Source organism: Nicotiana tomentosiformis, chromosome 1, assembly GCF_000390325.3.
Source record: "Nicotiana tomentosiformis chromosome 1, ASM39032v3, whole genome shotgun sequence".
Lineage (NCBI taxonomy): Eukaryota > Viridiplantae > Streptophyta > Magnoliopsida > Solanales > Solanaceae > Nicotiana > Nicotiana tomentosiformis.
The window spans coordinates 11,957,067-11,981,442 of NC_090812.1; the positions used below are offsets into that span (position 1 = coordinate 11,957,067).

Consider the following 24,376-nt stretch of genomic DNA (forward strand, 5'->3'; position numbering starts at 1 on the left):
ATGATCGTATCAGATATATTTCGAGCTCTCACATCTTGTAAGGCCGGAGTCATATTTTTTGAAGGGTGCAATCTGTTATTGCAAATGTGGATGATCGAGCACCTTTGTCACCATCCCCGATACATGAACTATAGGTCTACGAAAAAAAATGCATCGAAGAGTTTGGTACACGAGTAACAGAGTTTGAAATGCCGGAAGGGGTCAAAGATTGGATATTCCGCCTTCGTTCTATAACCGCGGATCAGCTAGAGTGGACATTGGGTTGGCTTCCCATTGATGAGATTGTTTACATGCCCGCCACCGGTCCCTACTTCTTTCTAATGGGTATCCAAAGCATCCAGCCCTATGCCCCGTACCGGGTGTTGAGACAACTTGGAAGATGCCAAATAGTTCCTAGAGATAAAAATCTTAGTACTCATATGGTTGAAATCCGTTTCGAGGCTCAGAATGCCAGTATTTGGGGGCAAACACCAGAGTACGCGATTTGTCCAGGGGTGAGATTTTACCTAATTATCTTGCTTGGTATGGAAAGAGAGTCGCAACAAATGATGAATCTGAAAGGCTGACTAAAAGGCCTCATATCCAAGAATTTGTCGACGCATCGCAGGAACAATAGGCTTGGTTAGCCAAAGAGAATGACTACCGGACTACCATAAGCAAACTAGAAGATCAAATCAGAAACATCAAATTTGATAGTAGTTTGCAGGCCGCTGTGGATGAAGGGGAAAAGAAAAAGTTGGCTCAGGAAAATGAAGCCCTCCGAGCTCAGATTCAGAAAATGAAAATAGTCGCTGAAAACTCGGGAAGAAGCGAAAAAGATGAAAGACTCATAAGGAGTCTTAGGCAAAAAGTGCATGATTATGGGTTTGATCTGACAAAGGCCGAGGATGAATTGGCAAAAGCTTGGGCAAAATTGGCAAAAAATGCAGAAGAACGGACAAGGTTTGTTCAGCGGTTAAAGCAAAAGTATGACAGGGGAGTCACGATCTTAAAGAAAAAGCTGACCACTCTTGAAAATAAAATGGTCTAGCAAACAAAGGATTTCAAAGCGGAAAGAAAACATGCAGCAATAGAAGACCAAAACCACACGGCCACGCAAGTATTGGAGTCCTGATCTCAGCAAATTGGATGCCTGCTCCAAGAAAAGGTTGTCATTAGAATGGGGATTAAAGAAATCGCTGATTACGTCGCAATGAAGTGCCATGAATGCAAAGATATAACCAGGTCCATGTTCTTTGCTTCTATGATGACCTTTGTCCGTCGAGTGATGGCTGATTTAGAGTACCTTCAAGAAGAGATTGCACGTAGGCCCGCATCGAGACCGACTGATGTCGCGCGGGCCACCGGAGTAGTGTTGGAGGCTCTTATGTATTCCTGATTTTTATTTTTTTTATTTTTTGGCTTTGAGTCTGTATTTTACCTTTTTGAGTCTGTTTATCTTTTCCAAGTCTATTTTCATGTTTTGAGTCTGTAAGTTTAATCGTCAATACTTCCAAAGTCTTTGTAATAGAAAAAACCCAAAAAAGATTTTATTTAGTGAAATATTGAAAAAACCAAAATTTTCTTTTCTTTTATTCTGCATTTGTTTCCTGAACTACGTAATGATCTGATTCATGCAACGTCATGATACGTAGGTAATCTCCATCGGATTCGATCATAGCTATAGACAATTTGAGTTAAAAAAAACGAAAACGAGTGAAAAAAGAGAGAGAAAGAAAAAGGACAAATTGAGTAAAAAAAAGGAAAGAAAAGAGTGAAGAAATAAAGAAAACAGCAAAGAGAAGGGAAAAGAAATCAGGGTTTGAAATTTGCAAAAAGAGATAACAAAGGGACCATAGGCGACTATTCTTGCAAAAACGGCCTTCTAGCGTTCGGTCGGGATATTTTTGGCTATTTGGACAAACACGGCATCACCTAACTTATTTATGACAAAATGATAGCATTTCATATTTTGGTTATTTTTTGTAGAAAAGCGGGGCTGGACCCGATGAAGGTTACCTACGTATCCCACATCCGGTGAGACTCAAACCCGCGTAGTTCGGTAAGTTTTGACGCAACAGGAAAATATGACTTATTTTGAAAAAAACTTTTTCCTTTCTTTTTTTTTTCAAAATTTTGGCAGAGTTTCGGGATATTTTGAATACCGGAGTTTTCAGAAACTTATGACTTTCTCTCTCCTACCTCAATCTTGATTTTTCTTGATTTTTCCTCCATATTCTAGAAGCCAGCCAACATGCAAGCCGAAGCAAATAAATGTACAAGTAGCATATAAAATGCATCAGGATGGTCTTTTTATTTCGGGTACACCTGTCCTAGACGGACCCAACTCATGTGTTGAGTCCCCAAAGTCAAATGCACGCGATGCAAACAAGCGTTTCTACTAGGAATCCGGCATGAGGCTATGTTACTCTAAGTTTAAATCATGGGTGTATTGTACTAGACTCGACTTACCCGAGCAGACAACTCGAGCCGAGGGGGCAGCGTACTGGTAACCAAAAGATCATCCGGCTTTGCAACTTGTCCGATCCTCATTTTAAATTAGGGATATGACACTAACATAAAAGAAGTCACGCCAGCGTGCACTTCCCGGAAGATTTAGAAGACTCAGAAATAAGAAGGGTTTCGTAACAGTTTTATATATAGTTCAAGCAATAACAAAACGGTAAAAAGCGCCATTTAGCACATTAGGCTCAAATATGTAAAAATCAGATAATAAGCAAAAACCAAGTATAACAGTTATTCTAAGCTCGAATTCTGAACCCTGAACAAGAGATTCTGGGTTCGATCCCCAACGGAGTCGCCAGAGCTGTCACACCTCTTTTTTTCCGAGGGGGATAGGGGAGTTTTTCCAATTGAAGTGACATTAATCGAAATGAATTATTTATTTAATTCAGAGTCGCCACTTGGGATAATTATGGTGTCCCAAGTCACAAGTTTATTTTAAATTCCAAATCGAGGAAATTGACTCTTATTTATGATCTGCGAATACAGAAGATCGGATAAGGAATTATGTTAACCCGGGAGAATGTGTGAGGCACTCCCGAGTTCCGTAATTTTACCACGGTCGCTCAACTATTAAAAATTGGCCTAATTATCTGATTTATTATATGTTTAAAACCTATTGTGCATTTTTATCTTTTAAACCGCTTTTAATTATTTTAAACAATTATGAAATTTGTTTGAACAAGTTGCGATGTCGCACACTCGTTGTTTTTGAACATATTGCGAATCGCGTCACATAAAATGCACCCGCGATTTACAACATGTTTGTTTTTATTATTATTTGAAGTTATGGTCAGGTCACATGAAATGCACACCCGAATTGGGAATTATGTATCACGACTATGCCATGGGAACCGTACCCATAGCCGTGATGATTTATTTATTTAGCACGCCTAAAGCAAACTGCGGTGTTCATTTTTGAAATCGTAATTGTGTCACGCGAACGTGTACCTAATCATGGTAGCTTGATTAAAACGTGTCTAGCAGCATTTCTACAAACATTTATAAGCTGATTGAGTCTTGCTAAGTTTGGAATTTGCCTATGGCTGCCCATGAGTTATGAGATGTTATTGAGGGACAACAATATGGAAATGGGCGTACAAGAAGCTAAAAGATTCCAGACTTGATCATTGGAAATTATATATATACAAAAGATAAGTTATGATAATGGATCAACAAATATTGAAAGATTTTACGGTTGAAATTAGTAGAAATGGCGTCGTATAGCCACTTTTAAGTGGTATTTACTTTTTAGCCAGTGTTTTTTAATGTTCGGCAAAAATAGTCACTAATCTATTAAAATTGATACGAAAAGTCTTTTTTACCCTTTCTTCATGAGTTATGTTAAATATTAAGGACATGGTGTCCTTAACTTCATGAGTGATGTGTAAAATATTAAGGACACTATGTCCTTAACATTTACATTGCACACATGAAGTTAAGGACACCATGTCCTTAATATTTACACAACACATATGAAGTTAAGGACACCATGTCCTTAATATTTACACATCACTCATGAAGTTAAGGACATTATGTCCTTAACATTTACATTGCATACATGAAGTTAAGGACACCATGTCCTTAACATTTACACTGCACATATGACGTTAAGGACACCATGTCCTTAACATTTACACTATACATATGAAGTTAAGGACACGATGTCCTAAAGTTTAACAACAAAAGTTGCAAATACAAGTTAATGATATTATATTCTTAATATTTACATTACACACATGAAGTTAAGAACACCGTGTCCTTAACATTTACACTGCACATATGAAGTTAAGGACATGATGTCCTAAAGTTTATCAGCAGAAAGTGCAAATATAGGACACTTTATCCTTAATATTTACACATCACTCATGAAGTTAAGTACACTATGTCCTTAACATTTACAATGAACACATGAAGTTAAGGACACCACGTCCTTAACATTTACACTGCACATATAAAGTTAAGGACATGATGTCCTAAAGTTTAATAACAGGAGGTGCAAATACAAGTTAAGGACATTATGTCTTTAATATTTACATTGCATACATGAATTTAAGGACACCATGTCCTTAATATTTATACTATACATATGAAGTTAAGGACATGATGTCCTAAAGTTTAACAACAGAAGTTGCAAATACAAGTTAATGATATTATGTCCTTAACATTTACATTGCACACGTGAAGTTAAGGACACCATGTCCTTAACATTTACACTGCACATATGAAGTTAAGGACATGATGTCCTAAAGTTTAGCATCAGAAGGTGCAAATACAGGACACTTTGTCCTAAATATTTACACAACAGTCATGAAGTTAAGAACACCATGTCCTTAATATTTACACAACACCTATGTCTAGCACAGGGGTATTTTTGTCCGGTGGATAAAAATTTATTAAGCACTGGCTAAAGAGTAAATACATTTAAAACAGTGGCTAAAAAGTAAAGACATCTCTAATCAGTGACTATTTGTGCACTTAGGCCTTGAAATTACTAAAGCCTAAATGGAGCATGAGGACTTGCATAAAATCGTATGGGCCAATTTATAGGCCCAATGACCTCCAAAATCTAGACCTGCTTGTCAATACCCTTAATGGGCTGATTTCGCAGGTCTGGCCCATTATGCATCCAATTATTTCAAGCCAAAAATATGTTCAAAATAGATTCCCATACTAGTTTTTTTTCCAAGCTATCACTAAAACAAGATCAGCTCTCAAAGTTTTGAAACAACAATACAAATACGAGAGCTATACAACATTGCAAGCTATCACTAAAACAAGATCAATTCTTAAAGTTTTAAAACAACAATACAAAATCCGAGAGCTATACAACATTCAATCACTACTGAATTGACATGAGTGCCATGATAAAATCCTTTTCATACTGACTGGCCATCCCAATTACAATCCTCATGGGGGTAATAGACACAATTATTTTTAATACTTACAGAACCAAAATCATTTACGCTAAAAGCATACAGAACCAGAATAAGTTATACTAAAAAAAAAAGCTAATTCAAAATAAAATATAACTAAATCTTCAACCTAAACCTCTTTCTGCCGACGACTTTGAATCTATTCCATGGCCTTGAAATTTACTGATCTGACCAACTAGTGGTTAGATATGCAAACTACAATGATAAAGCTCTTGGTAGCCTAAAATCAACACACAGTTATGTATAGAACATTATAATGAAGCTTATGTTTGAACTATTATCAAGTTTGCAAGATTAAAACAAAGAACCTTGATCTCATTCAAGCTTAACAAATTCAGCAGCTAATGAAAAGTGCTTGAATAACCAGAAATATTGGATTAACTCAGACGACTGCAACATTTCAAATTAATTTTCACGATTTCAATCACGTTTGAATTAAACAACTCATGAAGCCAGATGTTAGGGTAGCAACAAACCAAAACACACAAGGATCAAACATGAACATAAACATATTTGGTCATTCAATGCAAATGTAATACATAAGGCTTGAAACCGACCTATTCCAACAGAACCAAATAAGAAAAACAGAAAATAAGTCTCTGAAGTTGAGAAGTGGAGCAGGAACACAACTCAGGTGCAGAAAACTAACAAGAACCAGCAGCGAATGAAATTAAGAAACCCAACTCAGGTCCTAGAAAAGATGAAAATGAGCTTTCTTCTCTTTTTTTCCCTCTAAAACTCTAAGGCTGGAATCCCAGAAAGATTGTAAAATTTCAGAGTGTATTTCGTGTGTGAGGCCCTCATGTGTGTGAGTGATATATGGCTTCTTATATAGAATGTAAGAGTGTGCTTTTGTGAGGGAAAAATCAGAGGGGTGTGGGGAATCTGTAAGCTGAAATTTAGGGATATGGCATCTTTTTTTCAACTGAAAATGGACAGTTGTCCAGTTTCAGATATTTTATTTATTTTAAAAACTTTTAACTTCTGAAAACTATCCCCTTTTACCCCAAAATTGATCTAATTTCTGGTTTTTTATATGCATTTTAACCCCTTCTAGAGACTCCCCCAAACAACTGAAAAATATTCTATATTTTCAATGCCCTTTAGCCCCCTTAAGTTTCAGTTAATGCCAATTAGTGCCTTCTACCCTAACTATATTGTCTTCTTTCATTAAACAGAAACAACAATTACTGAACAACAACTAATTAATCTAAATTAAAATTAAATTATCAAGTACGATTTAATCAAAAACAACAAACTAGTTAACCTATCAATTTAGCACATACGTATTTTAAACCATAATCTAAATTAATAATCGACTAATTTCAAATAATTATTTAGAAAGATAAAACATATTTAGGTGTTTAATTCTTAACCTAAGCATGTAGTGAAGCAAAACTGATAATTAAAGAGGAGAAAGTGATGAGATTTTACCCCCGATTAAACTTGAAAAGAACAATAATGATGAAATCCGGTGGGCGAATGAAAAAAAAAATGAATTTTGGCCAGTCAATGGGGGGTCGGTCAAATTCCGACGACTTCAAAACGAACCGAAACTAACGGCAATCGATTGCTCTTGACAAGAGCAATTGATTAACGTAAGTTTCAGGCCAAAACGAGCTGGTATCACCAATGAAATCAGAAGAGGGAAAGTTTAGGTTTTTTCTGGATTTTAGATCTGAAATTGGCAGAGTTTGATGGGGATTTTGGGAAAATTTGTGTGGGATTAAGGTTTAGGAGAGTGTGGGGAGTGTGTGGTGTCAATTTGGGGTGGTTTAGGGTATCGCCGCCGGCCAATAGGGCTTGGGAATTTAGGGCGGCTAGGGTTAGGTTGGGGGTGATGAAGATGGGAATGAGGTGAGTTTTGGAGGTTAGGGGGATTTAGACACTTTTAAATGAATTAGGGGTTTAGTTCTCAACCGTCGGATTGGAGATAATAAAGGGTTGAGATGAAATGCGCCAAGCGACGTCGTTTGGTGGTCTCTTGGAGACCAGGTGAAGTGGGCCTGGTCCGGGGTGACTTAGGCTGGGCCGTTTTGTCTGGCCGAATAAGATTGCCCAATTTTAAAGGAAATATACTTCCTTTTCCCACTCTCTTTCATTATTTTTGCAAATTTGACCATTTAAAAACTCAACTCTTAATTAAATCTTCCCCTTTTCCAAATAGCCTAATATACTTAATGATGTCAGAGATGACAACTAAATACTTTGACTTTTTTATGATTTAAAGGGTTCCTAATCATGCATGAAAAAATGCAAATAGATGCAAAACAAACACAAGAAAAATTCCTAAAAATCTATAAAAGCAATTACGATTATTTTTGGACTATTTTAGGAGTAGTTTCATATGACGCAAAAATTAGGTGCTCATACTTAGCACCTTAAGTTGGCCTCTTCGCGTATTTGTCCTTAAAAGGAACTATGATTTTCAATCTTAAGGTGGACGTTTAAATCCCTTTGCACCTTAAGTTGGCCTCTTTGCGCGTTTGAACTTAAAAGGAACTATAATTTTCCAGTCGTAAGGTGGACATTTAAGTCCCTTTGAACCTTGAGCTGGTCTCATCACGGATTTGATTTTTCTATATGCTGTTGAGGATTTGTCCTTTCATAGGTTACCATGAATTGGTTCTTCTATATGTTGTTGCAAATTTGATACTCCATTTGATACTCTTGTATGCTGTTATGGAATTGGATCCTTTTGTATGTTGTTATGGAATTGATCTTTCTATATGTTGTTGTACATTGATCCTTCTATAAGTTATTGTGGATTTATCCTTATATATATATATATATATATATATATATATATAGAGAGAGAGAGAGAGAGAGAGAGAAGAGAGAGAGAGAGAGAGAGAGAGAAAAAATTTGCTGATGAAGATATCTTCATTACCTACAAAAAGGGAAAGAAACGAACGCAAAGTAAAAGGAAGAGAAATTACCGTGACACAGCTAAGTCAGAATAGCCAAACGAAAAAGTGGACTCAAAACAGCTCGCAATGGCAGCAAATTGATGATGACAAATGTAGAGCATTATGCCATATATATAGGAAAAGCAAAAGGTGGCTATCAAATAGTGATTTCGATGTGGGACGTTGCAATAATTAGTCTTCGAAAAAGACTCAGATAGTTGAAAGGCGGCACTAAGAGTTTGTTATCAACAAGGATTCTGTAGCAAACTTTGAAGACAAATATCCATGGTCAACTCCTAAAGGGATTTGGATAAGTATTAGCATGGTAATGCAGGCTTGAAATAGCTTGGAATTGAGTTATGTGAAAACTTCTTAAGGCCAATTAAATTGCATTAATTATGAATTGAGTTGAATTTCAATTTATGGCCTTATATGAGCTATACTAAACATGTCAAGTGTAGTTCTTAACTAAAATAATAATAATAATAACAATAAGAGTTCTTTTAAATTTCAAAAATCAAAGAGGACATGAGCAAATAATCACAACTCTCATATGATTGAGGATCGAAAACTTTAGTGTTTCAAGTCTTTAGTATTTGTAAGATGATTTGGATCGAGTTTTACGTAAAAAAGAGAAGGAATGACGTTTCGATATTACTTTAATCCTTGTCTTCCAAATTCATCAAAATGTATATTTTGCCAAGTCTTGAAGCAGGGGTATTTGTAGGCAATCGAAATTTTATTGAATTTAAATCCATAAGAAATTTGGATTTAATCTCAATTAAATATATTTCGATCTAAATAAATATTATGGGCTAATATAATTGGATTAATTATATAAGTCCAATACATAAAGGTTAAATAAAGAAGTCCATATCTATTGGGCTAGCCTATTTAATTGGACTACAAATTATGAGCCCACTTCATTAGGCCCGATATGCCATATTCCTAGAGGCCCAGTTTGGTACCACGTGTCAAATGACGTGGCACACCAAGTCAAATAAAGAGCCAATAGGATCGTGCCATGTGTCAAAATGATAAGGCATGCCATGTCAAATTAAATGGCCAATAAAATCATGCCACATGTGTAAGTGACATGTTTTGGCCAATCAAATGCGGCCTTGTCACTCCGCAATCTGATTGGTCGGAAAGAGTTTGTTCTCATCACAACTCTTCCTTCCTACAACTATAAATAGAGGTCTTCATAATCAGAAAAGAACATCAGAAGTTATAACAAGAAGACACAAGGGAGCTCGTGGATCAAAGGCCACAATTCTCTGCAAACTGCAAGTGTTCAAATATTTAAGCACTTCAAATACAAAATTCAAGTATTCAAGATCAAGAACGAAGTCAAATCAAATACAAGGCGTTCAAGATCAAGGCTACTTGTTCGTGATAAAATTCGTGGCGACAATCAAAGCGTTCGCAACAGATAAATCAAATTCAAATTCTACGTCAAGCTCAAAGGCCCTTGAATTTATATTGGAAAAGAAGAATGAGAGAATTCATAGAGATTGTACACTCATATTATTTGAAATCAAATACTACGATTGTTGTAATATTTTTCAGTCTCGATTATTTTCTTGGCGTAAACTTATTGTCTACAAATAGCATAGCATTTTGGCCATTTCAATTTTCTTGTTGGTGGGTAGGTTTAATTAAGACAGTTTATTACGATTGAGTTATGCTAAAATTAGATCATCATCGGTATAGATTTTCAAAGCTTTTGATCCATCTGATGAAAAAGATTGGCATGTCTTTTTTTAAAATTGATATTGTAGTCTCACAATTAACTTGATTTATGTAAAAGTTTAACCTTTATGGTAATTAACTTGATTTCTGATTTTTGTAAAAGATGTATGTATGTGAAATTACTGTAAAATAAAGTAACTTTCTTTTGAAAAATTTCAAACTCAAATTTTCAAAATATATTTGAGAAGTTAGTTATATTAAAAAATATCTTTTAAAAGATAGGGGTAAGTTGGCAGATTGTTGTCTTTTGGACAATCTAGGAATCGAAATTATTTTTGTTTAGCATGAACTTTTTTTCAAAAAACTCTGTTTCCTAAAATTGTCTAAAGACATAAGTTGGAGGGGGCAAAATTTCAAAACAAGAAATTTGAGAGGGCCAACTGCTCGGCTTATTCTCTACGCAGTTCGCTCGCCCATTGAAAAACCCTCACTATCCCCTGCTGATACTCTCCTTTCCTCTCCTGCTCCGGCGGTGAATTTTGAACAAGGAAGAAGTAGGATACACGCGCCACCGTAGCTCCGTTAGCAATGTCGACAGGCTTTTCATTATCCTCCTCTTCTTCGCCCTTCTCTTTCTCTTCAAACCCGTCTTCTTCCTCCATGCCCACCACTGCCGCTGCTACCGGTTCTTCCCCATTTTCCTTCTCAAACCCTAACCCTAACCCTAACCCCGCCACGTCTTCTCCTTTTGGATTTGGCTCTTCTGCTTCTTCAGCCTCTTCCGGTCCTTCATTTTCTTTCGCCGGTTTCGGTTCTTCTTCTACCGGTGCTTCTACAGCGTTGTTTGGCTTTTCATCTGGTGCCTCTTCTGGTTCCAGTCCCCCACCAGGCTTATTCGGATCTTCGTCCGGTTCGGGTACCACTTCAAACTTATTCGGATCTTCGTCCGGTTCTGGTACCACTACGAACCTGTTCGGATCCACTACATCTGCTAGTGGTTCCCCATTGTTTGGGACAACTTCAGCTACCGCCGTTGCCAATTCATCCCCCTTCGGTGGTTCTGCACTTTTCGGGTCGTCAAGTACACCGTCGCCGGGCTTGTTTGGGTCGGGCTCTGGTTCGGGTTCAAGTTCGAGCTTGGGCTTATTTGGCTCTTCTTCTTCTCTGTTTTCATCACCATTAACTGCTGCTTCTACTGGAACTGCAGCAACTACAACTAGCACTACGTTTTCTTCAACCACTCCATTCGGTTTTTCTGGTTCGGCCCCATCAGCATCCGCATTTTCTTCACCGGCATTTTCGTTTGCCAGTTCAGCAGCTGCCAGTTCAGCATCTTTTGCCCCGTCATTTTCACTGTCAAGTGCTGCAACCACCACTTCGGTATCTTCTGCACCGGGATTTTCACTCGCCACGCCATCAACTAGTTCAGCAGCACCTGCAGCGTTTTCATTTTCCACCTCTAGTTCAGCAGCATCTGCTCCAGCGTTTTCATTATCAACGCCAAGTTCACCTGCACCTGCATTTTCATTATCAGCGTCAAGTTCAGCAGCACCTGCATTTTCATTATCTGCGTCAAGTTCAGCAGCACCTGCATTTTCATTATCGGTGATAGCGTCTAGTTCACCTGCACCAGCATTTTCCTTTTCGACTGCATTTGGGACCACGCCAGCTTCAGTTTCTTCATCATCACCTTTTTCAGCTTCTACTTCTCTGTCATTTTCAGTTACAAAGGGGGCAGGAAGCTCTGTAACCGCTCCGAGTGCTCCTTCATTGACTTCTGCTTTTGCAATTAATACGTCTTCCTCTACTGCTTCTTCAAGTGCAGCCCCGGTGTCCAAACCTGCTAGTACCGGTTTTTCAATTGCTTCATCGCCTTTGTTTTCGACAGTTACTACTACTACTACTACCAGCATTTCTACCACTGCAGCTGCTACGGGAGCTTCCTCTGCTGTTTCTACAACTAGTGGAACCGGGATTGGTTCATCTCTGACATTTCCGGCATTTAATGCTGCACCCTCTTCTTCAGCTTCAACAACAAGTGCTGTTGCTCCAACCACAAGTTTTTCGCTGTCTAGCAAAACATCTGCATCAACTGCGGCTGTGCCAAGCTTTAGTAAGTTTCACTCATACTTTTGGTTGAATGTTGTTGTCTATATTGTAGCTGTTGTATCATATGATAACTAAACTTGCTTATGATTTGACTATAGTGGCCAATATACTTTAATGGAACCTTAATTGATTAATGAAGTGAAATTAATTGTTAAGGGAACTTCACACCCAGACTGGTGGATTCGTTGTCTATGACTTCAGAAAGTAAAATGGAAAGGCAAAGCAATGCTGTGCTAAACTGACACAGGGAATTGAGGAAGAACTCTTTTGCTCTTAAACTGGGTTGTTTAATCTCAATAGTAATTACAAAACTGAGCACTATAAACTTGATCTGTTAGGATAAGAACAACATTGTGAGATCATATGGAAATCTCTAGAAGAACTTTAATACGTTTTACAAGGACTGATGGTACCACATGCATTAGATAGGGGTAAGGTCTGCGTACAGACTACTCTCCCCAGACCCCACCTATTGGGAACATATTGGGTTTGTTGTTGTTGTTGTTGTACAAGGACTGATGGTAGTAGTCTGCTTAATCGTTTACACATCCTGAAATTAATAGTGCGTCGTTTATCTTCTGTTTTGAATTGCTGTGAATGTAAGAGCAAAATAAATCATTGACTAAGTTATCAAATGTATTTGGCTGCTCTTTTGATGAAAAATAGTAAGTGAGAATACTTTTTGTCGTTTGTAAACATTTAGTTATTACTTTCAAAGAATGAAATTATCACCCTATTTAAGCTCAAAGTAGGGTGAAATTGACCCTCATAAAGCAAACTCTGGTTTGATAATGTCGTTTCCCCCCGGCATCTATGTTACTTTGTCCTGTTTCAAGCACTTCCTAGGTATGGGATTTTAAGTGTCATTTGTTAAATATCATGGTTATTATAAGGTTTTTCCCTTACTCCTTAGGTGTCCCAAGCGCAACTTCTGGTGCTGCAACAAGTTCAGCTGCTCCGACATCATCAGCCTCGACTGTAACTGCTAGTAGTGGGTATGTATTTGCTTTATTGTAAAGTAACTTAAAACCTTTTTAGCTGACTGAATAAAGCCCCTGGGTTATGTCCCAGTGAAGAGAGTTTTGTAGATGAAAAGTGAAAAGTAAATGAATGACTTTGTGACTGCAGTAGATAGTTGATGAGTTCACTTCAGCGTGTGTGTTTGGATGGAGCAGCATTTTTGGTTTTTCTTTGTGATTAATACAGTAACACTGTAATAATTTATTTCAAAAAAGCTTTCGGTCCTTCACGGTCACGCTCCTTCACTGATTGACTTTTCAGATCATTAGGCCTCCAAAGATTGTAGAAAGCTCTATCCAGTAACTGTTAGTTTTTGTATGGCTTGCTGGTCTCTTATTCTCCTCACTGCTTTCTTCTAATTCACAAAATTCCTCAAATCTTGTAAGGAAGTATGTGAGTTCCTTTCTGTCATCGTGAGAACTATCAAGTTTAAAGCTCTAAATTGGAACATATTAGGATTACAAAGGTTAATTTTTGGAGTACCCACAAGCTTTCTATTAGTGTAGGCAATTGGCTATTATGTTTTGAAAGGCGATTAAGTATTATCTGTACAGAAGTATGTAGGTTCTGTTTTTCTTCTTTTTTCTCCGGATACTACCTGTATTGTTTTCCAACATCAGTAAATTCATTATTGTATCCCACCCCAAAAGAAGTTCCAATGATCACAAATAAGTCAATGGGGAAGAAGAAACTAGAATTGCTTGTCAATACTGTTTAATGTTAATCGTGAATTTGTAGAATAGTGCAGCGCTAGTCACAATTAGTCCCCTCAAAAATCACCTAGGCTGGATTCAGTTGTAATAATATAATAAAAATTGGTTATTAAAAAAAGTAGTAATATCAAATAAGTTCGCTTCTGTCTGCTTCCGTGGTTGTTTTATTTAGTAAAGAGAAGAGTCCTTCTATTATGAATTAAAGAGTTCTGCTTCTCCTTTCCCTACTCATGTCTAACTGTCTAAAAAACACTATTTTTAGAATTTTATTGCAACTAATTAGCGAATCTATTAATCAGTGGAGTTCAAATTTTGCTGTGACCTGCTGTATGTGCATTAGCTTGGCATTGAACCTTATTTTGTTTGTCCCTTTTTCTGCAGGACTACTTCAACTTCTACTGTAGCTGCCACTTCCACACCGAAATTACCTTCGGAAATTACAGGAAAGTCTGTAGAAGAGGTAATATATGTGCTAAAAATTGGTTAGTATGTTTTTCACTATCTTTTCCCTTGTTAATCAAATTCTAGTTTGATACAATGCACTTAGCTTTGGATTACATGTATTGAACTATAGGCTTGATTACTTGAACATGCCTAAGTTTCATTTTTTTTTTTGGCAGAGCAATGTTTTAGCAAAAAATTAATTATATGAACATACTTCACAAAGGAGGATAGGTGATAGAGGCAGTAACTTTAGTATTTTCTTGGTCGGTTGTCGAGGCTTTTTCAATGGATTATCACCCATCCCTGTTTCTTGTTGAGGAATTCACTTTTTCCCTGTTAGTTACGTTGTTACCTATTGAACTTATTGCATATTCCTTATTTCAATGAAAGATCATCAAGGAATGGAACGCTGAGCTGCAAGAACGCACTGCAAAATTTAGAAAGCAGGCTAATGCAATAGCTGACTGGGACAAAAGGATCTTGCAGAACCGTGATATTCTTCTCAGACTAGAGGTAACTCGAAGTTTATTTAAAGTCAGCATTCTTCTTTAAATCCCAGATGTAATTCAAGATCTCTGTAAATGCATTTCTATTTTGTATCTGCTGTATTCAGTTAGCTCTTAGCCCCCCAAACCCCCCTCAGGGGTGAGAATATTTTTCAAATTTCCTTGTGTAACAGTTAGGTAGATGTTTCCTATTAAGAGATCTACTCGTATTCTTTGAGATTAATAATGGAGCACTACGTTCATTCTAGTTAAGCTCTGCCGCTAATTTTCTGTTAATGGAGTTACTAGTATGATTTTAGCCTTGTTCTTTAGTTATGGTTTTGTTAAAAATACTTGTAGAAATTGCGTCTTCAGTTATTTTTCATAGGAAATTTGACATCTGCAATTACATTTTTACTATCTCAGAGTGAAGTTGCAAAGGTTGTTGAGACACAAGCCAGCTTAGAGCGACAACTGGAGCTAATTGAGACTCATCAGGAAGAGGTTACTTAATGACCATTATCTTTTCCTGCAATTTGAGTCGTTCATTTCATGACCTATGTCTAATACTTTATTTGATTGTGAAAGCATTCCATGCTTATCTCATCTTGTGCAATTTTAACCAAAATATTGGTGGTAAAATGGTCTTCTGAAGACGTGTTTCCAAATCCTAATTTGGTTGATGTTTCTGGAGTAATTGAATGAGATTCTTTGATACCCAACTTGTGCATACTTTCTAGTGTCAATGTATAATTGAAGAAAGCTGTTATTAGTCGGTATCAAGAGCTATGCCATTCCAGATCCATTAAGGTTGCTACTTCAATCTTATTCATTCTGTTCTGCCTGGGACCACTACATTCCGGTACAAAATGCTTTGCCTTTAAGGCAACTCAGTGGTTCTCTATATCTTATACTCTCTTGCACGTATAACTAGTTTAATCAGAATTAGTTTGATCCTTTGCTTCGTTGTGTTTTAATCATGGTCAAGTATGCATTGATGTCGAGAGATTTTAGGACTTCCCTCAACGTGCTTTATTCTGCCTGGTCCTCAATCATTAGATAGGCCTAATGATCACTCTCGTGTAACATGGTTGTCCCGCTCTATTGAACTTGCCTTTCAATTTTTCAGATATCTTTCTATCCCTAGTACTATGGTAGCGCTACTCAATTTCAGCTGTCATATTTCAATTCTAAGCATCATAGGTCTTCCTACAAAGAATCTGACTAGGGTATGTTAAATTTATAGAGTATTTAGAAGGATTTATTAGTCCATACACCTCTCCCCTGTTTAACAAGGGCATGTTTTGGCGAAATGAATTGTCAATTCAACATATATTTCAAGTTCATATAAGTTTAGATCTTCTGAAATCTTCTCAATCTGTCATCCATGGTTGAGGATGGACTGAGGCAAGGCATAATATTTTTTACCTTGTATATATGATGAGTATTGTGTTAACTTTTGAGTGGATCTTCACTACCTACTTAAGGCAGTGCTTAGCAGTTGCTATGTTTTTTTTCTTGTAACTCCTGGTTTGTGATTTATAGTGATTATCATTTTAAAGGACATATACTATGGTAACAACCCCGTGCATTTGTGATACTCATAGGTAATTAACTTTGTTGATTCTATGTATACACTATGCTCTAACTTGTTCTGGAATGATGTCATAGCAAAAGTTCGTTCTCTTTTTTCTCACTTCTGTTAGGTTGACAAGGCATTGCAAAGCATGGAAGAAGAAGCTGACAGAATTTACAAAGATGAGAGAGGTGTGATTCTTGATGATGAAGCTGCATCAACAAGGGATGCAATGTGAGTGCATGTTTGGTTAATCTTCTTTGCTTCTTGTTTCTTTGAAGCCATCGCATAATGATGGGCTTTCGAAATTCGTATCCAGCTTGTTGATAGTATTAGCTGCAAAAATCTCATTCCATTTCTTTGACTGGAGTGGTGCATTCATGACCTTAAACAAGCACGATAAAATGCATTATGTTGCCGTCTTCTGGTTTCCATTTTAATGAGCCAATTTCAATTGCAGTAATAAAGATGAAATAAGTAACAAGTAATTGAGATAATAAGCCCAGTTTTTCATGTAATAGCAAATGGTCAAGAATTTTTTCGTGGAGCTTAAACGTTGCAACACCCGCTGAGACATTAAATTTCCTTCTTAATAAGGACATGTATGATGGAGCTAAGACTCGTGTTAGGACCGTAGGAGGTGACTCGGAGCATTTTCCGGTGGTTATGGGGTTACACCAAAGATCTGCGCTTAGCCCTTTCCTATTTGCCTTGGCGATGGACGCTCTGGCGCACCATATTCAAGGAGAGGTGCCATGGTGTATGTTATTTGTTGATGATATAGTCTTGATTGATGAGGCACGAGGCGGTGTCGACGAGAGGCTGGAGGTTTGGAGACAGACCCTGGAGTCTAAAGGTTTCAAGTTGAGCAGGATAAAGACAGAATACTTGGAGTGCAAGTTCAGTGACGTGACGGGGAAAACATAATGTGAAGTGAGGCTTGATTCACAAGTCATCCCCAAGAAAGTGAGTGTTAAGTATCTTGGGTCAATTATCCAAGGGAACGGGTAGATCGACGAGGATGTCACACACCGTATATGGGCGGGATGGATGTAATGGAGGTTAGCATCTGGCGTCTTGTGTGACAAAAAGGTGCCACCGGAACTTAAAGGCAAGTTTTATAGAGCGGTGGTTAGACCGGTCATGTTGTATCATGCTGAGTGTTGGCCAGTTAAGAATTCTCATATCCAAAAGATGAAAGTAACATAAATGAGGATGTTAGGTGGATGTGCGTGCATACTATGTTGGATAAGATTAGGAATGAATATATTCAGGCAAAGGTGGGGGTGGCGCCCATGGATGATAAAATGCGGGAAACGAGACTTAGTTGGTTCGGGCACGTGCAGAGGAAAAGCCTTGACGCCCCGGTTAGGTGGTGCGAGCGGTTGACCTTGCCAGGTCTGAGAAGAGGTAGAGGTCGGCCTAAGAAATATTGGGAGAGGTTATCAGGCAGGACATGATGCGACTCCAGCTCACTTAGGACATGACCTTAGATAGGAAGGTTTGGAGGGCGAGTATTAAAGTCGTAGGTTATTAGGTAGTTGGGCGTTTTTCTTCCCCGTTGAGGTGTTAGGCTAGTTTGTTAGTGTCTTGCTTTAGTTTGATAGTAGTACTTATTGTGTTCGTACTGTTTTTCTGTTCCGGTTGCCTAGTACCTTTTCATTGCTCTGATTGACGATACTGCCTTTCCCATATTTATTTTTGGGTTGATTCTTAGGTTGTTGGCACTGTCTTCCTGACTTATTGTTGTTGTTATTGTCCCATTGCCTCTTTTTCATCTCCTTGTACCGAGGGTCTTTCAGAAACAGCCTCTCTACCCCGGGTAGGGGTAAGGCCTGCGTACACACTACCCTCCCAAGACCCCACACGTGGGATTATACCGGGTATAATCCCGAGTTGTTGTTGTTGTTGTTGTAAACCACCTTACAGATAATTAAGTTAGATAGCATATATATGTGCTTTAGAGTAGTTCCTACGTATTCCAACCAATAAAATGCGGGTTCTTTTTGTTTGGATTATTTCCTCGGATTCTATAGACTTTCCTGATTTAATCTGTTTTGTTAATCACTACGGGTCTCTGGAGCTATTTCTTCAGTAAGATATTATCTTAATTAATTTTTCCTAATCACACATTTATATCATCTGAATTTATTTTCATAATCCAAAACAAATAGGCCCCAAGTATGCTACCATGTAAACAAATTATTTTTATTCCCTTTCGAAGATCCGGCAGCCTCTTCGTTTTATTCCGATTGCTGGATGTGGACATGATGAACATTGAAGCTTGAATGAAAAGAATTGAAGAGACAAGGGAGTTGTAAAGAAAAAAAATGAGGCAATGGGGAAAGAAAAGAAAGGGGAATCGAGGTTGCTTAGTGCTTGGTGTTATACATTTTTCAAGAATGTCCACATCTCGTGCCATGCTACCTTGTTTGTCATGTTGCACTTGTGTACTTTTTGAATTGTACCACGCTATGAGTTTGCCTTGTTTTCACTTAAAAATTTTATTGTCAAAAAATTAGCATTTTTGTTTAGAAAAAGGAACCTTCTTTCTATATACATAATAAGTAACAGAGAATGAAGTATATTTTAAATGCAAATAATTAAGTTTATAAACCTGGAGATTAAAAGTATATATTTTTAGCGGCAATGGTTTCCATGTGAAGGTGATATTATCCATTTGCTAGTGCAAAAATTCGGGCCTTAAAAGGTAACTGTTGATTTGATCTGTCCTTTAGTTACTCCAGCAGGCAGAAGCAAGCTTGTACAATACCTTGTGCAGTCAAGAACTAAACTTTGGTTTTCTTAATTGTAGATTCTTTCTGCCTCTTTTTTCCTCTATAATCCTCCACCCAATTTTGTAATGCATCAATATCTGAGGACTTGGTGAAATTTCAGGTATGAACAGGCTGAATTTGTGGAGAGGGAAATGGAGAAGATGACAGAGCAGATCAAGTCAATCATTAATACACTTAACGCCAGCCAGGTCTTGTACCTTCATTTGTTTCTGCTTCCATCCCTGACCTTAGCATTATGACTAGATGGTGTAAAGTTAATACAATATGCTGGTTATATATTTTTATGTTTATTTTTCTATTTCATTTAGGGTGGAGAACTTGAGGCACCAGATGGAATGACACCGCTTGATGTTGTTGTTCGAATCTTAAACAATCAATTGAGTTCACTGATGTGGATTGATGAAAAGGTGAACATTGCCTCTCATGCTTTTTCTGGCTCTTGTTTTGTAGCCTAAAAATGAAATCAGAATGAAAAGTAAGTACGCTGGATTAGTAAACAATGATTGGAGAGAGGTGGAAGAAAAGAAAAACAAGGGAAGTCTTAGTCTTTCAATTCGATCTTCCAGATAATCTTATGGAACAAAAATGGCGATATTGTTCTGTATGAGTCAAGAACTTTTATATTTGTGAAATAGATATTGTGAGGAGACATTGCCATCCCTAATACAGTTTTTAACAGAGAAGATTAATTTATAAAGTAATTTAGTGTATGTGGGGTATTAGCAGCTGTTTGACAATTCAGCTGAAATCGTACTCATCTTTCCTTTACATTTCTTTTTGGATCATTTTGATGATATGATGCTAAAATGCCTCTTTTATGATTTTCTTAAGTGTCCTTGATATTGCATGGTAAGGTAGGGTATGATAGGCACTTGTAAATACTAAATCGAAGAATCATTGATCTTGCAGGGTGAGATATACTAATCTAGTAAGTTTCTAACTATTTAATTCAATTTATTATCCATTTTAAATTCACAAGCACAAGAGAAAAATCTATAGATAGGACAAGGTTTTGAATTTAATTCTTATGGATAAACACGAAGAGTCTAGTTTTGGTTAGAGGCTAAAAAGGTATTGCCGAAAATCAACACTACATGTGGTTCAAAGATTTAGGAAGGCATCACCACCTCGACTTGTCAATCTGATGAATTATAATTGCCGGTGGGAAATCACTTTCTTGAGGCCTGCGGTTATATTCCCACGCATCTACTTTAGGGCAAAAGGTCCATTATACCTCCTCTCTACTACCCCAAATTGTACCTTATGCCCAAAGATTGTTCTAGCAAGCTAACTAAATTCTGTTAAGCACCACTCAATTTTATTCAGGTATCTGTTAATTTGTCATAATATGTAGTTGCATGTCAAATGACCTTGACTTAAGAAGCAATAATAGGTGCTATTCTGCCATTTCATTTTCAGTTTATCTTTGTAGATTCATTGCTTCTGTCTTGGCGTAACTAGTAAAGTTGCAGCCATGTGACCAGGAGGTTAGGGGTTCAAGCCGTGGAAACAGCCACTTGCAGAAATGCAGGGCAAGGCTGCGTACAATATACCCTTGTGGTCCGGCCCTTTCCCGGACCCTGCACAACGGGAACTTAGTGCACCGGCTGCCCTTTGTGTAGGTACAACTGAATTTGTACCACCCAGTGAATGCTTTAGGGATCTACTATTACTGATACTGATTAATACATAGTCCTACTTTACCATTACAGGTCTGTTATCTACTCTTCATTTGTGAATAGATTTTATTTTGTTGAAGGCGTCGCCTAGATGCAAGTTTAGACTTGAACCCAAACCTTAATAAACTGAATATAGAGGAGTTATGGGTCTTTCACCTTAAATATCAGAAATTAATGATACCATTTACATTTGTTCAGGCTGAAGAATTCTCTTCTCGTATTCAGAAGCTTGCAAGTGAAGGATCTGCTGCCAATCGTGAATTAACGGGCCCTAAATTATGGTTGACCCGATGATTGGTGAACTCTGCCAGGTGCTGTGAACAGTGTCATGTGGAAGTACAAATCTGAGGGAATCTCTCGTCTTTTGTTGGATCTCTTATTCCAGCTATGTGTATGCCATTAGTTTTCAGCCAGAGATGTTAGATCGTGATACTTTTCAAAGGCCTTACATCTGAGTGGTGATTGAAGTGTTTCAAAATATAGTTTTCTGAAATGGTGCTTAGTTGTGCTCAAAATCTTCCTTTGTTTTTTGCCTATTGCTCTCAAGACACTGATGATTAAATGAAATGTAGAGGAAATTCAGGAAAAACTAAAATTAACAGATTGTATTGTAACATCTGGTCTCATATGAATATACTAAAAGGTTGAACATACTTCTTCTTGCATCGCCTCACCCCTTTTTTATTCTTTTGTTTGTTTTGAAATTGAGTGATCTCCAAACTGAAGCATAGAAGTATTAGTGATGGTTTAGTTGATGAAGAGCCCAGAACGAATTAACAACTCTCCCCTTCCCCCTTCAGTGATACCATTCAATTTGGGATGGGAAGGAAATTGATAGTGATTTCCATCACAAAAAGAACTATGGAAAGAATGAACTACTGTCAGAATAAGAGTAATATCTTAAAAACCGGAGAGGGAAGCAATTGTGAGGGTTCTAACTTCTGAAAAGCTGCTCACAATACTGTTTTTTCCCCCCTCTATATCAAAGCATGCAGCAAATTTATTATCTAAAAGACCCATAAGTGATTCGAAGCTGATCAAGATCCTTGGGTTCTTGTCAGGACCACAATCAACAACAGAACAACTGATAAAAGGAAAGAAGATATAATCTTCTCTTCCAAGAGATCAGACAGTTCAGAAGTGGGTTTTTCTTTCTTGGCAGGTTCAAGTATTTCATTGAATATTTCACTCAACAACGATCCCAGTGATTGGATCAGCTCCGCGAGCTTTGAAGTTGTGATGCCCATAATCCATTTCACTACCAGGGATCCGATGTCTGACTCCTCAGTTGAGCTTTGAAATTCTTCCCCTTCAGCTGTATAAAAAGAGTAGAAAAGTGAAAACAACAGCTTTTCATAAAACATGTGTACACCCTGCCCTTCCCGGACCCACTTGTGAGATTTCACTAAGAAGACTGAAACAATTGGACTCAAACGGGAAAAGAAGAAACTATACACTGCTGAGCATATGAATTTCCTTTTATTTCTCACGGTGAGTATAATGGTTACTTGCATATGTTGATTCTTAAGTGTTGCCATCTCAAATCCGAGCATTCAGACCTAGAAACTCCTTTAATTCTGACCAAAACTAAACTAAATCAGTGCACTTAATTAAATGTTTTCGTATAATAAGCAATAAAACTCCAGTTTGAAAAAAAACAGCTTAAGTCAATACTTTCATGCTTGTATCCATTTGTACCCTAATGAACAAAAAGGAAAGTGTTTACAATGAGTTAAGAATATGATCAATGTAAACCTGCACATATCAGTGAGCCTTTCAAATTCTGAACTGCCTTGTTGTTCATCATAGCTTCCCAAACAGCTCTATCACTAGCTAAGGAAACAACCAATCTCTACATGCAAATAAACTCCCTTCAGATACATATACATATACATATATATATATATATAGATCAATGACAGACATATCAAATGCAGGAATAAAATGTCACACCTGAATTGGTGGTTCATTTTTAAGCATATGAAAAGCATCATAAAATCTTGCATATCCATGGGACTGCAGCAGAGTCGACTGATGTGGATTTAGCATCGCTTTAGGCCAATTCATCTCTTCTTTAGGATCATTACACCCACTCATGAAACTGCAAAAACAGTATAATAGATTCAGACAAGTAATTGTTAGATCATGCAAACTGGGAATAGTGTTGAAAGGCTCTAATTACCATACCATACTCTCAATTTTTTAAAATTTCGGATTTGGGAGAATGGAATTCTTTATCTTTTAATATTAGTGAGTTTGGAAGACTCATTATAGCTTAAATTTATCTTGCTGCCATATCAGCATGAGCATTAGCACATGAAAATATGCAAGGGGAAATGGATTTCAGAGTTGATAATTTAAACCATTCAATTAACTATCTATCCGATACTAGCAAGATTTGGCTTCATAAATCCTCTATATCTACTTTTCTCTCTTCGGTATTTAAAGATTCGGTCATAATTTGGCTTCCTTGAACCGAGTTAGGGGTAAGGTCCGTGAATACACTATTTTCTCCGGACCCATTTGCGTATGTTGTATCGATATCTACGACAAACCTCCTACATAATTTGGTACAAGCTGTGTTGGGAAGCACAAAAAGAAAGTTATTGATTTGTCAAAGCACTCCAATAAACTATCCCAAAAGAAGAAAAAAAGAATCAATTAGCTTTCTCATAAAAGCAAAGATGACTCATTTGATCATTTTACCTTTGGAGATCAGACATGGCCTTTTCAACCTCCCAGCTAGATGGCACAGAACCAAATACACAGTCATAAGGAGACCCTGTTGTTCCTTTCTCATCAAAAGATTCAATATCAAGAGTCTCAGTTCTTGGCTCATAATCAAAACACCGATTCTTGACCCAAGATTCTTCAAAGGATGTGTTACAAAATGATGACAAAGAATGGGGAGAACTGAAACTGGAAGAGTTGTTGGATTGTCCTACTGTACTTGTAAATGGTGTCAACATGGCTCCTCCCCCCATGTTTTGGTTTTCCTCTATCCTTTTAAGTCAACTCTCAGAAGTGAGATAGTGTATTAGTGTGGGCTGAAGATATCTACATCTTTCGTAAGAATCAAGAAAAAGGGAGATGTGTAACATTCTTGTTGGTGTTAGATAAGATATTTTAAGCCAATAATCTCGGATATTACTATATTTGAAACAAGTCACCACAGTCCGTATATGTAATCACAGCAAGTAAATTTAACTCAATGATAAATAGTAGCCACAAATTAAAGTTAGGTTGGTTATTATCTTTTCTCTTCATTATGAATACATGATAAGAATGTTTGTTTTTGCTCTCTTTGATCATGTATCTTAGTGAAAAGTTTTTTCCCTTATAATGAATCGGTGGTAATTTGATATGAATTTTAAATTGTTTAATCTGGATTTGAAGTATGTTATTTTTCAAAATGTTATGAATAACGTGTAATGACATTATATTCACTTAAAGTATAAAGATATGTGAATAGATACTAAATATTTTAAAAAATATAAATCAATAAATTTTTTT

The 24,376-nt window shown here is 37.1% G+C and overlaps 2 protein-coding genes across 3 annotated transcripts; one reads left to right on the forward strand and one right to left on the reverse strand.

Annotated features, from left to right (window-relative positions):
- Positions 1 to 10,451: 10,451 nt before the first annotated feature.
- Positions 10,452 to 21,516, forward strand: LOC104089451 (nuclear pore complex protein NUP62). Of its 2 annotated transcripts, XM_070177411.1 has the most exons (10): positions 10,452 to 11,496; positions 11,539 to 12,152; positions 13,062 to 13,143; positions 14,263 to 14,341; positions 14,716 to 14,838; positions 15,237 to 15,314; positions 16,517 to 16,620; positions 19,285 to 19,372; positions 19,493 to 19,591; positions 21,062 to 21,516. In XM_070177411.1, the coding sequence occupies exons 1-10, from the start codon at positions 10,628 to 10,630 to the stop codon at positions 21,155 to 21,157; spliced, it is 2,232 nt and encodes a 743-aa protein (XP_070033512.1). In that variant the 5' UTR covers positions 10,452 to 10,627; the 3' UTR covers positions 21,158 to 21,516. The 2 variants fall into 2 exon arrangements, with proteins under 2 accessions (XP_070033512.1, XP_009592648.1); XM_009594353.4 differs by having other exon boundaries at positions 10,452 to 12,152.
- Positions 21,517 to 21,694: 178 nt separating this feature from the next.
- LOC104089450 (uncharacterized) lies at positions 21,695 to 23,968 on the reverse strand. The gene is made up of 4 exons (XM_009594352.4): positions 23,570 to 23,968; positions 22,817 to 22,964; positions 22,619 to 22,715; positions 21,695 to 22,178 (listed from the first exon to the last, which is right to left on the reverse strand). The coding sequence occupies exons 1-4, from the start codon at positions 23,845 to 23,847 to the stop codon at positions 21,901 to 21,903; spliced, it is 801 nt and encodes a 266-aa protein (XP_009592647.1). The 5' UTR covers positions 23,848 to 23,968; the 3' UTR covers positions 21,695 to 21,900.
- Between the last annotated feature and the right edge of the window lie 408 nt (positions 23,969 to 24,376).